The sequence below is a fragment of the Centroberyx gerrardi genome, chromosome 23 (genome assembly GCF_048128805.1).
Source record: "Centroberyx gerrardi isolate f3 chromosome 23, fCenGer3.hap1.cur.20231027, whole genome shotgun sequence".
Taxonomy (NCBI): domain Eukaryota; kingdom Metazoa; phylum Chordata; class Actinopteri; order Beryciformes; family Berycidae; genus Centroberyx; species Centroberyx gerrardi.
In genome coordinates this window covers 4360138-4376163 of record NC_136019.1, presented here as the reverse complement: position 1 = coordinate 4376163, position 16026 = coordinate 4360138, and the positions used below count along the sequence as shown (strand labels likewise).

General features: G+C 44.4%; 1 protein-coding gene across 2 annotated transcripts in view; it reads left to right on the top strand.

Moving 5' to 3' along the window:
- exoc6b (exocyst complex component 6B) overlaps positions 1-16026 on the top strand; it is a 106900-nt gene that overhangs the window by 22064 nt on the left and 68810 nt on the right. For both annotated transcript variants that reach the window (XM_078291694.1, XM_078291695.1), the window contains exons 7-8: positions 5010-5192; positions 10022-10090. In XM_078291694.1, the coding sequence (XP_078147820.1) occupies positions 5010-5192; positions 10022-10090 (252 nt within the window). The remainder of the gene's footprint in view (positions 1-5009; positions 5193-10021; positions 10091-16026) is intronic.

Here is a 16026-nt window from a genome sequence, read left to right as displayed (position 1 = left end):
TTTCATTCTTTCCCTCTCTCGCTCTGTCACATCACATTTCCCCCTCTCTCTTGCGCTGTCCATCTCTCTCTCTCTCTCTCTCTTTCACTCTTTCCATCTCCTCATCTTTCCGTCTGCCTCCCTCTTTCCTTCTCTCTCCTCCTCTTTTTTTTTCTCTCCATCTCGCTCCTCTCTTCACGTTCAGTAGGAGACGAGTTCAGTGCTTCTGCTGCCTATTCGGTAGTTACACACACACACACACACACACACACACACACACACACACACACACACACTAATAGGAAACAGACTGCTCAGTCTGTGAAGTGGAAGAAGATTGATTACCTATATCTAGTTACTGAACATACACACACACGCACACACACACACACACACACACACACACTGAGGGTGGCAGAGGGCACATGCTGGGTCGGTGTATTGAACCATCACAGGCAAAACCAAAATAGAATTTTATAGGTCGGCTTGTCAGTCACTTTGTGTGTGTGTGTGTGTGTGTGTGTGTGTGTTTCTTTGTCTGCGGAATAATGCTCCACAGTTCACTGCCATAGAATACCGCTATGTCTGGCGCTCTGTCTGCCTGCCAAAAAGTGATCCATACAAATTCCAAGCTTACTGTACTTTACTCACCCTATAACTAGTAAATCCTTTCTATGAATTTACAATTTGTACGTTTTTGTCAGAATAATAAACTGTCTCAGTAAATGATAAATATTCATATCAAGAGTTGTATTCCAGAACGCTGTATTATGTATTCTCTGCAAATATATATATACTGAATATCTACACTACCAGTCAAAAGTTTGGACACGCCACATTTTCCTTTATTTTTACTATTTTCCACATTTTAGAATAACAGTAAAGACGTCAAAACTATGAAATAACACAAATGGAATGATGCAGCGACCAAAAAAAGTGTTAAACAAATCAAAACTATCTTATATTTTAGATTCTTTAAAGCAGCCGCCCTTTGCCTTGATGGAAAAGGCAAAAGGCTTTGGAAAGAAATTCATACATAGGATCAACTTCACTGTTTATATTTGTCTGAGAAACACATTTCAAGCATTTAAGCAGAAGCCTTTAGATCAAAATGGCTTTAAGAGAATGAAAAACCTTCAATCAGGTGGGTCCAGACTGTTGACTGGTAGTGTGTCATATCATTACTTGCAGTTCATCATGTAATATCTCTAAAGGATTCAGTTTGTAAATGTGTTTTCATTCGGTCGAACAAAGACTGAAGTTTCCTCTTAAATCTTGTCACTAAGTACATTTTTGCAGTAAGTCACTTTTTTCAAATACTGGATTTGAACAAAACTTCAAATATCCGTCCGCTGAACGCATTTCCAATGGGTAATAATTATAATTGTATCACAATTGCATGTAAAATAATGTTAATTGTGTATATCTTTTTACCAAAATAAGAGCTCCTCGCCGAAGCTGCGGAGGCTCTGCACTTTTCCTGCGTAACCCTCCTTAAATCCTCTCCCTAAAATGGCGAAGGACGGCAGTTTTTCACACATCGTCGCGGCTTCCCCACAACAAACAGCCGATTCAAACCGCTTGTCAACGAGGAGATCGCCGCAACTTTTGCTCTTTCACTTGCAATTTCCGTCAGTTCCCCGCGCGCACGCCGCAAACGCGTCGGAGAGCGCCGCGGACCGCCTTGATGTTCAGTCGGAAAAGAAGCCGCTCAGCATCGCCATCGCCGCGTCGCCGAGTCATTTCGTGCTAAACGGTTTGTCGTGCAGGCTCAGATTCTGCCTCCGTCTTGCGTCTCTGCCCTCACTTCCTTTCCCCACCTCCTCCTCTTCTTTTCACCTCCTCTTCATCTCTTTTCTCCATCCTCCTCCTCCTCCTCCTCTTCTGCTTCATTCCACCAAATCGCTTGTTTTTCCCCATCTTTTCTCTGTCACCTCCTCCTATATTCTCCCCTTCTCTTATGCTCCTCTATTTCTATTCTCCCCCTCTTTTCTTCGGGGGGTGGGGGGGGGGGAGAGTGGGGGATGACGCACATCCCCCCCACTCGAGCTCCTGAGTGCCACGCTGAACCCCGTCACTATGGGGAAACAAAAGACAGCGGCACAAAAGGTTCCTACCTGCGTCTAAACTTGGTAGTGTGTGAGGTAGAAGAATGAAGAGTGGTGTGTGTTTATATGTGTTTTTCAGGGAATTTTGTGTGTGTGTGTGTGTGTGTGTGTGTGGGGGGGTACCTCTTCAGTAATAACACAAAGCAAACCCCAAGGGAACACACACACACACACACACACATACACACACAGAAGAATGTTAACGAACCGAATTCAGTTGAATTATTTGACGCAGCGGCTGACGTGCGTGTCGACGGCGTCGGACGTCCCAGCTGCGTATCTCGGGGGCCCTCGCACAAAAGAGAGATGCATTTTCATCTCCGTCGCTCCTTTTCTCATTTCTCGTCTTTCATCGGCTGCTTTCTTTTGAGTTCATTTGTCTATTTTTGAATGGCGATGGAGAACGCACCGCTGACAACACAAGACTCTTCACTTTCGTTTTCACTTCTTTGCTGTTCTCGGAATGAATTTTCTCATAGATTATTCTCTTTCTACTCTTTTTAGTTTGTTTTCTCCGTATTTTTCCACCGTTGTTTTTTTTTTTTTTTGACGACTGCGCTATTCTGAAGAAGTTTTGGTGGATTGGTTGTTGACGATTTACTGAATAGACTCTATTGCGACAGTATTTTTGGCGATGCTGTGTTACTTATTCTCTATTCATCAAAAGAGAGGGGCACAGCTCGCTGCTTTGGAGTGTGTGTGTGTGTGTGTGTGTGTGTGTGTGTGTGTGTGTGTGTGTGTGTGTACGTGTCCCCTCTCACTCCACTTCTCCATACCTCTTTATGGACAGGAATGCAACTTTCCACGGATTTTGTTTGTTCTTATTGTCTTATATGAGTCATTAGTAATGTGTGTGTGTATGGGTGTGTGTGTGGGCATTAGATCAAAGATGGCATTGTATTCTTCTAACATCACTTGATATTGTGTTCTTCCCGGCTCACACACACACACACACACACACACACCCTCGTACACACACCCGTTTTTCTCATTATCGTTCTCATTAACGGGGCGAAATCGGCATTGACTTGGAAGTTTCTGACGTATTTATTGACGTCCTTAACGACGGATTTAGGCGCAGAAGGCGGGAGCCGGCGCCGGTGCACAGAGGAAGCCGACAAAGTCACGGCCGGCTTTCAAAAGGACTCGAGGCGGAGCTGGGTGTGAATGGAAAGGTTTTGGCGGTGGCGGCGGCGGCGACGGCGGCGGCGGGTGTGTGGTTGGCACGGCGTGGGAATAGGAGGTTGAGAGTTCACAGCAGTGCCACAACAGAAACATTTCATAATGTTTCTGTTGTGGCGCTGAAAAGTAAACAATGTATTATTTTGTCCTTTTTAACACAACTTTTTCACTCTTTTTTTGGTCCTTTTTAACTCAAATTTGACTTTATTTGATAAGATAAAAAGATCTGTAATTTGTAAAAAATCTGTCACACTCTGTTATTTAAAATGTGTTATTTATTTAAATCTGTTATTTATCCTTTTAAGGGACACCTTGCTTTCTGATAAGCACATATAGGCAGACCTAGGATTGGCCACCTTTTTTAGGAAAGTGATTTATCAGGTTTTTTAATAATTTCAGTTTTTTTTCCCATTAATTTCTAATGGGAGATTACTGGTTTTCTACTTTTACTGTTCCGAATCACAACTAGTTCCAGCTCTGCCACAGATTGACAGATCAACAGATTGACAGATAATTTCCTATAATACTGTTTTCCCCAAAGATTGGCATAGACAGGAGGTATTACATTGCTTTTTTTTTCTTTTCATTACCTCCTTTCTTTCCTCTCTCCTCCACCTTTTTGCAGTCAGCTTGATTTATTTCTGTTTCCCTCCATCTAATTTTTCCTAAATGCAATTCAAAAATCACTCTCAGACTCCCCGACACATTACCAATACATCTCAACGTGCATTAAGTAAATTGTTCCTCTCTCTGCTTTTAGATCTTCGCCACTAATTTTATGTGCTTTTGTTTTCAGGTTCATTCATTCTCCATCCTTCCTGTTCTTCCCATCCTGTCTTGCTATTTTCCCTCTTGTGAAAAGATATTCTTAGGTGCTTTGGTAGATCACTTTTAAAGGTCATCTGAAGGAACTTGTGATATTGTCATGGGAGTAGGAGTGGCGGCTTTCTCCTTATTTGTTTTTTTATCCTCCAGTGACCTCACCACTCTGTTCTTAATTTCTAAGATTTTCTCAAAACGGTCTCAAAAAGGTGTTCAGGAATCACGCAAATGTCTGTTTCCACTTGGCAGGAATCAGCCGTTACTCCTAGTTTGCCTTCTAGGATTAACTAATGAGGCGTTAAAGGAGAAATCCACCCTAAAACACTTTAACACTGTTTAAAAAAAAAAAGATTTGTTGATGTACTTTACATTTCTGGGGCAAAAGAGCGAGGGCTTCTTTCTAGAGCCGCCATTTTGCACCAAGAGACGTTCAACCAGTCATGCAGGGAGAAATCCATCGTAGAAGAGGAGAGAGACCAGTTTCTCCACCCACAGGAGCAGGAGAGAGACCAGAATGCACTGCAGCAGAGAGACAGGTTGGGGTTTGAGTGAGGGGTGCGACTCGCTTTTTCGCAACAGGCAAAACTCTCTTTCTCGTGCTCTTATTATTGCTCTCTCTCTCTCTCCACCTACACATGTAACCAAGAGCTGAAAGCAACAGGTTCAGGCCCGTTCTCTGGGGTTTTTCGAAAGGCATTCTGGGAAACGTAGGCAATCACTAACTGCAGTAGAAGTAGACGAGGCAGGTTGAGGGAAAGTGGGTTCACCAAAAAGCAAATTACAACTCTGGAATACACTGAACATCACAGATTGATGATACCTAAAAGTGGGTGGATTTTTCCTTTTAAGAAGAGAGATTGACTCTTATAGATTTCTAATGTGTGTGTGTGTGTGTGTGTGTGTGTGTGTTCGTTCCAGGCCCAGCTGCAGCGCTCGCTGGACAGCTCCGTCTCCACGCAGCCGAGGGCCCTGATTGGCCGACGCGGCAGGAAGGAGGCGACGTTAGGGGCGGGGACAGAGAGCGACGGACAGGGAGGCAGTCCGGTGTCGGAACAGGACTCTGGCATTCTGGATGTGGAGGATGAAGAGGAGGAGGATGAAGTGAGAGAACGATGACCGCACACACACACACACATATATGAGAAAGTATCCCAGCTATTCATAGTATTCCTATGATGTTGCATAAATTTCCTACCAATATGGCGCTTTACAATACACACAGCTCATTGGCTGTGTTTGTCATTTGATTGTAATCACCTGTTAATTTATTACAATCACCTGTTATTTTCCTACCAAGATGGCCGTGTGGTGATGTAACAGAATATTATGAATACAAAAGGTTCTCACCGTCTAGGTTCACCTCATTTGACTAAAAGCTGGGAACTTTTAAAGTCTTTGCTGATTTTGAAAACCGACTACATCACACACGTAACAAAGGTTTTCAGAGTTTTTGATTCGCACTGCACAAATTAGGTAAGGGGGGGAAATCATACAGTTAAAAGATATAACTATTTCCAATGAAAGTCCAATCAAAATTAATCTCGGTCCACCTCACTTCATATCATCACAGGTTTCTCTTGTTCTCTTGTTAAAAAATAAATAGATGTCAGTGTGCAGGATTTACTGAGTTTGAGTCTGATGAAAGATTTTGATTCATGGACCAAAGACCATTGATTCATGTTCAGAAATCCATTTTGGACCAAACTCTCTCTTAAGTAAATAATTGCAGCCTGTGCGATTTGGAAATTGCAGAAGTTCATATTGCGATTTTGATTTGAATTAATTGTTCAGCTCTACTGTAAACTGGTCTCTCATTGGCCGTTGGCGGTCTATTCTCCGATCCCGACACACCGAAAGACTTGTTCAGACCCTGCAGATGTTGAGTCGTAAAGATCAAAATGTTTGTTACTATAGAAGTGAAGTGGCTCAGATCGATCTGCGAGTTGATCGGTGCGGTTAAGATCGATTCCTCCGATCTGGATTTCTCCTCCGATTGTCGGAACGGACAAATCTGGTGGTGATAATCTTCTAGCTTTACTGTCACTTTCTCTTTCTTCTTGTCCTCTTCTCACTCTCCTTTCTCTCTTCTCCTTCTCCCTGCTTCCATCTCTTCCATGTTAGTACTTTCCCCTTCCTCGCCTCTTCCTCTTCTTCTCCTTCTCTTCTCTTTTCCTGTCCTCCTCTCCTTTCCTCTCCTTCACTGCTCTCCTCTCCTCTCCTCTCCCCTCCTCTCCTCTCCTCTCCTCTCCTCTCCTTCATTGCTCTCCTCTCCTCTCCTTCACTGCTCTCCTCTCTCTCCTCTCCTCTCCTCTCCTCTCCTCTCCTCTCCTCTCCTTCATTGCTCTCCTCTCCTCTCCTTCACTGCTCTCCTCTCTCTCCTCTCCTCTCCTCTCCTCTCCTCTCTTCCTTTCCTCTCTCCTCTCCTCTCTTCCTTTCCTCTCCTTCACTGCTCTCCTCTCCTCTCTCCTCTCCTCTCCTCTCTTCCTTTCCTCTCTCCTCTCCTCTCCTCTCCTCTCCTCTCCTCTCTTCCTTTCCTCTCTCCTCTCCTCTCCTCTCCTCTCTTCCTTTCCTCTCTCCTCTCCTCTCCTCTCTTCCTTTCCTCTCTCCTCTCCTCTCCTCTCCTCTCCTCTCTACGTGTTTGGCTCAGACTTTGTGTCTTCCCCAGACAGACAGTCAGTCACCCCTCCCTCCCTCCCTCTCTCTAATGGAGCGTTCCATCTGTCAGGTAGTCAACTGTCATTAAGGCTGGCCCACTGTCCCGGGTCGGGAAGGGGGGGTGTGTGTGTGTGTGTGTGTGTGAGTGGATGAAGTCATAGTGAACATTAGACCCATAGCGGCACGTACTCCACGTAGTTCACATAACAGCTGAACCAGTCTCAACAGCGTCTGAACATGCTGCTGGGTTGACTTTTTTAAAGGCTGATTTTACCTTGTTGGGAGTTTTTAAAAGTCTTAAACTCAAACTCTTTGCACCAGTGCTATGCAGTCTCAACTGTTTTGCCCTGTTCCCCATCTCTGCATTATCATATCTTCCCTGCAGGACCCTCCTTCCCAGCCTGCACACACTCACAATTGTGCACTTTTGAACTTTTAAACTTCTTATAAACCTAGAATCCACTAGTGGTAGGATAGTAAAAAAAAAAAACAATCACAGCTATAGTGAAAAATTGGGTTCCCTTGTCCACAATCAGCCCATTCTCCTGGAAATGGCAGGAATGAGCAAATTACATCAAATGGCCATTGTTTCCTCCAATACTTGAATAGTAAGATCAAATTTCTAGGCTATTAATAATAATAAATATGATTATTAGAAATGTGATGCAATTTAGAAGAAATAAGATAAAATACAGCATAATAAATCCAAAAAACAACCTGAAAAACAACAACAAAAAAACAAAAAATGGCGATAATATTGTGTATCGCGATATTCTGGCGGGACAGTATCGCGATATTAAATTTTGGATATCGCCCAAGCCTAAACCTCGGCTCATACTTACATCCAATGAAAACAGGGGTGGATGGTGATGTCACTCTGTTTTTGTTTATGTGTTTACATTGTAGCCGAGTCCCTTAAGCAGAGCGACTTGTGATGAGCTAAGCAGGTAGGGGTTCAGTGTTCCTGCTCATGGGAACTTTGACAGGACATGCGGCTTTTTGCTGGAGTTGAACCTGTGACCTGTCCCGTTGCATGGGACTGTTACTCTATCCTCTAGTCCACCGTGCAGCCAATCACACGTCAGGGCTTCAAAAATGACACATCCACCATTTAAAAAAAAAAAAAAAAGTTAACTCTGCTCTCATGAAAAGCCAGTTCTGGTTCTTCTTGAAGTCCTCGGTTTACACACTGGATCTTCTCTATTCTAGAAAGAATGATGAACGTCTGGTAATTCTTTCGTTTTACAACTGAACTCTTGAAGTCATCCCTCGTGGGACCAGAACTCTTTTTTTTTTTTTTACAACCGCTGTTATTCACACATGAAGGAAACGACAGTACAAAAGACAGAATAGAGCTGAACTTGTCACCCTGCAGCTCCAGTTCTGCCTTAAGGTCCCCGGTTCCCCGTCGTTCCCTTTTGGCTTATCGACTTCCCGAGAACTCGACTCGACCTTCTTCTTCACGGGAAGACCTTGGCGCGAACAAAGGCCTGACCCCCCGGTCGCCGCGGTTACGACCTCGGTGGCGCCGATGGCGGCCGCGATGCCAGCCCTCGCTCCTGCCCTCTCCTGCCATCTCTTTGTGTCTTTCCCTTTGCTGCGTTTCCAGTCGTCCCCCTGCGTCTCTGTATCCTCCCTTTCTTCCCTTCCTCTGTTCCCTTCTTTTCCTTTCCTCCTCTCTTCATGTTTCTTCTTCTCTTCTCCTCTTTGCGCCCTTATCTTGTCCTTTCTTCTCTTTTTTCCTCTTCTCTTCTTTTCTGTTGTCTTTCCTTCTTTGCCCTCTTCACTGCCTTTCCTTTTTCTTCTCTCCTCTTTCCTCTCTTCATTCCCTTCTTTCCTCTCCTCTTCTTTTCCTCTCTTCTGTTGTCTATCCCTCTTTACTCTCCTCTTTTCTTTCCTTGTTTCATCTCATTTCTTTTCCTCTCGTCTTCTCTTCTGTACTCTTCCCTTCTTTTCCTCATCTCCTCTTGTCTTTACTTCTTTCCTGTCTTCTCTTTGCTTCTTCTCTCCATTCCTTTCTTTTCCTCCTTCCTTTGAGTCTTTCTTTACTTTCTTTGCCTCTCTTCTCTAACCCCTCTGTTCCTCTCTTCTTTACTCTTTCCTCTCTTCTCTCCCTCTTCTCACTTTCTGTCTTTACTCCTTTCTTTGCGTCTTTCCTCATCATTCCTTCTTCTCTCCTCGCTTTTCAACATTTTCAACACTTTGCCCTCTCTCTCTCTCTCTCCCTCTCTCTCTCCCTCTCTCTCTCTCTGGTTGCTCTCTGCCCTTCCTCTAGCCTTCCCAGAGACTCTTTCTCTGTTTTCTCTTTTTCCCCTGGTGGAGTTTTCTGCCATGCCCTCACTTCCTCCCTCCGCTCTCTAATTCGCTTCTAGCCTTTCATCTAAACTTTGAACTCCACATACCTTCTGCTCTCTCTCTCTCTCTTTCTCCCTCTCCCTCTCTCTCTCTCTCTCTCTCCCCCCCCTCTCTCTCCATCCCTTCAACTCTCACCTCTCCTCATCCCGTCCCTCTTCTCTCTCCATCTCTTTTCTTTGAGTGGTATATATGACTCTTCCACATTCCAGTGAGTTTGTTTGTTCTTATTGTTTCGGGGCTCTGTGTGTGTGTGTGTGTGTGTGTGTGTGTGCGTGTGTGTGTGTGTGTGTGTCTGGAGGTTACATCAAAGCTGGCATTGTGTTGCTCTTCCAATGATTTTTACAGAAAGCGAACTTTCCAGAGGTCAAGAGGGCACATGGTTTTCTCTGTGCGTGTGTGTGTGTGTGTGTGTGTGTGTGTGTGTGTGTGTATATTAAAATTGGTCAATTGCCACTGTGTCGTTGTCCGGAAGACAAGAAGAAGAGGATGTGGGTAGGGAGGAAGGAATGGAATGAGGAACGGTTAGAGAGAGGGATGGATGGATGGAAAGAGGGAGGAGGGATGAAAGGATGGTAACACTGTCAGAAGTCATTTCAACAAAATAATAAAGTGTTGCAGGATTCTCTCTCTCTTTCTCTCTCTCCCTCTCCCTCTCCCTCTCCCTCTCCCTCTCTCTCTCTCCCTCTCCCTCTCCCTCTCTCTCTCTCTCTGTGTCTCCATGTCAATTACAGTTCAGTTCACTTGGCGTCACCGCAGTGACAATTGACATGCTAAGTGAAAGCAACTTTTGAAAAATGACAATTATTGTGAAAGAAAATGTTCAAAGAATTACAAGTAACCCCATTTTTCTGCTCCTCTCTCTTTCTCTCTCTCTCTCTCTCTCTCTCTCTCTCTCTCTCTCTGTCTCTCTCTCTCTTTAGATCCCAGGAGCTCAAGACTTGGTGGATTTCTCTCCAGTTTATCGCTGTCTGCACATCTACACTGTACTGGTGAGTTCATCCTCTCCTCCCTCATTCTCCTTTTCTTCTCCTGTTTTCTCTCCTCTCCTTCTCTCTCCTCTCTCCTCTCTCCTCTCCTCTTCCCTTCCTCTTCCTCTTCTCCTCTCCTGGTCCACAAGCTCTCCATAACTTCCAGTTATCAGGACATCTGAAGAAGAAACTAGTCATTGAACTGTCTGGTTTAACGGTCATGAACCCTAACCAGGATTCCCTCCTACACCCTCACTCATATCCCCGCCCTCTTGCACACAGTTGGTCACTTCAATAACAACCCTGTGTTCTGCAAATCACTTATTGGCTTGGTGTACCTGTCAGTCAAAACAAGGATGAAGCTAGAAAGACTTGAAGTCCAAATTCAGCACTTATTATCACATAATATCGCAGTTTATAAAAACTGTAGGTTTGCTGCCCATTTAACCAATCACAGACTGACTTGTTCCAATTATTTATTTTTTGAATTTGTCATTACGCAAGGAAAGCTATTTGAAGCAGTTTGAAGCAATCTGTTTAATAGCTGATTTGAGTTTGTTTGTCTCCACTTGTTTCCTTTAGAACAAATGAAGGGTTTAATTCCAAAATGCTATATATCATATACCATTTTGGGCAAATTTTGCTACCTGAAATTCATCAGCCAATATTTGAAAAACACAACTGATTCTGTCCTGAAAAAATGAACTTTTATAAGCAAATGTCTTAAGATGACTTTTAACTTCAATAGTAACCCATAATGTGCTTCACTTTCATGCCAGCAGTCAATATGGGAGAGTGCGCCTCTTTGTTTTTTTAATGGTGGATATCTCGTTTTGGAACTAAACTCTTCAAATAAGTGTATAATACATTGTGATAGAAGAACAAAGTGGAACATAACATCAGATAAATAGGCGAGGACCGGAGGATGGTGATAACTCTGCTTTACTCTGTTATTCAGCAGCTGAATGAAGGATGAAAACAGCAGTAGGAGATTTTACCCGTTGGCAGCCCCACATGTCAGTGAGAGGCAACTGTTTGAATTGTGAGGACTTCATCACCCAGAAGTCCTGTAACAAAATATCTTCTTCTAGTGTCTGGTGGTTGCTTGCTTGCTGCTGTTTAGGAGACAGTTTTTTCTTTCAGTCTTTTTTATTTTGGTTTTGATTCGGCGTATCGGTTAGTGGGGATGGGACTCTCTCCTCTAATGCAGCTCCACTGGCCTAGGCTGACAGGACAGGTGTATTTTTACAGAAAAATCGTACCGAGTGCAGCTTTTAACTGCAGTGTGATTATACAGGATGTGGACATTAATAATTCAGTTAATGAGTCTGGTTGTAACTGTGATTGGATACAGAGAGAGAGAGAGAATTAGCCAGAAAGTTTATGTATGTAGAGAGAGGTATATGATGATGTAAGATGAGGCCACTGGCTCGAGCCTGGCTTCACTCCAACTGGGCTGCTGCTGGGACCGCTGTGTGTGTGTGTGTGTGTGTGTGTGGAGAGAGAGATAGAGTGTGTGTGTGTGTGTGTGTGTGTTTCTCTGGTGTATGTGTGTATGTTACAGTTAGAGCAAAAGCGACATGGCTGGAGGTATTGACTGGGCCATGACTGGGTTAGCTGCACATTTGGGGTGTGTGTGTGTGTGTGTGTGTGTGTGTTTGCTCGCAGGCCTGTTGGGGTTGTGACCGGGCCAACACGGCTAGAGAGTCGGCTGTTTCTGTTCAATGTGTGTGTGTGTGTGTGTGTGTGTGTGTGTCTGGGGGCTCTCTGTCGGGGGGGACAGGAAGTGCACGAACTTTGACAGGAAGGAGAAAGTGAACGGGCGAAAGAGCGATGGAGGGAGAGAGAGAGAGAGAGGTTAGAAAGAGGGTAAAGGGGCGAGAGGAAGGAGAACGCAAAGGAACGAAAAGGAACAACACACTAACCCAGAGAAAGGAGAGAGAGGCTGAACGATGGAGGAGGAAGAAAGGGAGGGAGGGAGGGAAGGGGAGAAGGGTCAAAAAACAAGGTTTAAGGAGGTGAGAGGAAGGAGAATTTCATGGGCGCGAGGGAAGGAAAGAGGAGAGTGAAACAAGAGAGGGGAAAGGAGAGAGAAATGGAGGGAAGGGGAGAGAAGTTAAAGGATGGAGGTCAAGGAAAGACAGAGGAACGAGCGAAACGATAGAGAAGAAAGAGAGGGATTGAGGGAAGGGATGGAAAAGGGTTGAATTAGAGGAGAAAGAGGTTAAGAAAGGGTAAATGGACAGAAGGAAGGAGAAAGCGAGAGGGAGGAAAAAGAAAAGACTTAGGAATAATAGAAAGTGAGGGAGAAAGGAGGGAGAGTGGTAACAGGGAGGAGAGGGAGAAAATTTAGCATGGAGAGAGGGAGAAGCGATAGAGGAGAAAGAGAGAGAAGAAGGGAGTTGAGAAGAGAGAGGGGGAAAGAGAGATGGAGTCAGGAGAGGAGGAGTGAAGGAGCGAGAGAAAGGTTACAGAAAGGAGAATGGGGTGAAAGGAAGGACAGGGCGAAAGTGATGGAGGGAGGAGACGAAAACAACGAAAGAAAGTGGAGGAGGGAGAGAGCGAGGGAGGAAAGGAAAGAAGGAAGTGGTAGCTAAAGGGGTGAGAGGAAGGAGAATCCAAACAAAGGGGTGAAAGAGTGAAAAGAAGGAGAAGAGAGAGGAGGGAGGGTAAAAGGTCAACTGGGGGTTTACAGGTAGGATAGAGGGAACGAGTAAAAGAGTGATAAGGAGCGAAGAGAGGGAGGGAAGGAAGGAGGAAAAACAATACAGAGCAAAGAAAGGGAGAGAGAGTAGAGAAAGGGGTGATGGGAAGGGCAAGAGGGGGAGAGAGAGGAAAAGAGGAGGAAATGGAAGAAAGAGGACAAACGGATGAAAGCAGGGGCAACAAATCGATAGAAAAAAAGAAAAAAAAGAGGGATGAATAGAAGGAGGTAGAAAGAAAGTGAAGGAGGGGAAAGAAACAGGAGAGGTGAAAGGAGGGAGGGATGGAGAGAGGTAGAGGAGTAAAGGAAAAGGAAAGAATGAGGGATGAGAAAGGGATTTAGGGCAAGAGGAGGGGTACGTAGAGGAGAAAGAGGCGAGAAGGGGGAGAGAAGAAGGGAAGGAGGCAAGAGAGGATGAAAGGAGGGATGGAGAGAAGAGGAGGAGGTAGAGAGGGATAGAGGGAGAGCGTTTTGTGTCGGGGAGGTGCTGAAAGGTCTGACCTCTTCACCTCCGAGGTCAGCCTCGCTCGCCCGTTCAGCTCTCTCTCTCTCTCTCTCTCTCTTATTCCTTTGTTTATTTGAATCCGTTCCTTAACTTTTCCTTCTCTCCTTCCTGGTCATTCCCTGCTTTATTTTCTTTTGTTTTGTTTTGTTTTTCCATTTGTGTGTGTGTGTGTGTGTGTGTGTGTGTGTGTGTGTGGGAACTGTTGTTTTGAGGAAAAGAGGTCAGGCCAATGCCTCTGCCTCTCTCTGCCTCTCTCTCTCTCTCTCTCTCTCTCTCACACACACACACACACACACACACACACACACACACACACTGTTTTAGCCATTACAGCAGTGCCACAGTAGTTTGAATGACAGGGCATTGGGCAGAGAAGTGGATTTACCATTAGAAAAGAAAACTCTCTCTCTCTCTCTCCCTCCCTCCCCTCTCTCTCTCTCTCTCTCCCTCTCCCCCCCTCTCTCTCTCTCTCTCTCGACTTGGACACACACACACACACAGACACACACAGAGTCTAATTCTTAAATGTCGAGAATGACTTGGACTCACGCAGGCACACGCGTAACCGTTTCATTTATTTGTACAGTAAACCTGGACGTGGAATCCCATTTGCAATCAAGACCTCCAATTTGTTCTCTCTCCTTTTTTTTCCCTCTTCTCTTCTCTTCTCTTCTCTTCTCTTCTCTTCTCTTCTCTTCTCCTCCTCTCCTTTCCTCTTCTCTTCTTTCCTCTCCTCTCCTCTCTTCTCCTCTCCTCTCTTTTCTTCTCTTCTCTTCTCTTCTTTCCTCTCCTCTCTCCTCTCTTCTCCTCTCCTCTCTTCTCTTTTCTTCTCTTCTCTTCTCTTCTCTTCTCCTCTCCTTTCCTCTTCTCTTCTTTCCTCTCCTCTCTTCTCCTCTCCTCTCTTCTCTTTTCTTCTCTTCTCTTCTCTTCTTCTCTTCTCTTCTCTTCTCTTCTTTCCTCTCCTATCCTCTCTTCTCCTCTCTTCTCTTCTCTTCTCTTCTCCTCTCCTTTCCTCTTCTCTTCTTTCCTCTCCTCTCCTCTCTTCTCCTCTCCTCTCCTCTCTTTTCTTCTCTTCTCTTCTCTTCTCCTCTTCTCTTCTCTTCTCTTCTCTTCTCTTCTTTCCTCTCCTATCCTCTCTTCTCCTCTCTTCTCTTCTCTTCTCTTCTCTTCTCTTCTCCTCTCCTCTCCTCTCCCCTCTTCTCCTCTGCCCTCATCTCTCTCTTTCTCTCTTTTCCATGTTTAAAGTCCACAGTTTTCCAGCCGTGGTGAGCAGCACCGGGCCTGAACAATACGGCTTTGTTACATTCTCACACACACACACACACACACACACACACACACACACACACACACACACACACAGAGTTGGGATCAATGTAAACACAGGCATGACGCCCAACATTGAGCAGAGCTGGTGGTGATGGAGAGGCAGACTGGGCAGACTGGGCAGACTGGGCTGGCAGACTGGACCAGTACAGGACAGACAGCAGATACTGGGCTGATAGACCTCTTCCTCTCTTTTTCTTTCCCTCGTTTTGGTTTGTTTCTTTCTTCTTTTCCACTTTTTTTTGTTTCTTTCTATCTTTCTTGCAACTCTGAGTCTCTCTTTCTGCTCTTCTTTCTTTGTTTGTTTGTTCATTTGTATGTTTGTTTGTTTTTTTCAACTTTGACTCCCTCTTTCTGCTCTTCTTTCTTTCTTTCTTTCTCTTTCTTTCAACTTTGATTCTCTTTCTGCTCTTCTTTTTCTTTTTTTGTTTTCTACTTTTTCTTTCTTTCTTTCTCTTTCTTTCAACTTTGATTCTCTTTCTGCTCTTTTTCTTTCTTTTTTTCCCACTTTTTCTTTCTTTCTTTCTTTCTTTTTCTTTCTCTTTCTTTCTGCTCTTTTATGTCTTTCTTTGCCTTTATGTTTATGTCTTTCTTTGCCTTTCTTTTCTTTCTGTCTTTCTGTATTTCTCTCTCTGCACGTCTCATTGCGTTAGAGTTAACAGAGGTCACACACACGCACACACACACGCACACACACACACACACACACACACTCTCTCACCCCTCTGTGCAGCCCTCTCTTCACCTCTGCCCCCTCTCTCTGGGAGTGTGTTACTGTACAGTGAGCAGGTCATGGCCGCCGGACGCCGGCTGTCTGTTCAATAGACATTGTTCAGCTGAGGGTCAAACTGGGAATTAAAGAATTAAAGAACACAGTTTCGTCAGCACAACATCAAACGAAACACACTTCCAAAACACACATCCAGACCGCCGAGGCTTAGATTTCTAACCTCCGCATTTATTGTTGTGTTTTTATCTGTGTGATGTCTTTTCAATGGACATTGTTTGGCAGAGGTTAAGATTAAAGAATTAAAGAGCAGAGCTGTGTCACCTTCATCTAGACCTGTGAGATCTGTATTTTTAACATGCGGCTGTATTGTCGTGTTTGTATCTTTGTGATTTATTTTGAATAGCCATTGTTTGAGTTGAGGGTCAAACTGGGGAATAATGAACATGGTGAACTCAGGACTTCAAAGAAAACTGACCCATTGGATCTTATGACAGCTGGAGGGGCAAAAAGGCATTGGGTCTTTTTAAATATTTTTTTTCTCTTTAACAAGGTTCATTATTGTCTGGAGAATGGCTCTTTTTACAAACTGGACCAAACCGGACACCAGAATTTCATTTGGGCAAATAGGGAGAATGTACAGTGTCTCAGTTAGTGAAGATGAGATGCTCTTCTCTGTTGCAGCACTACTTTGT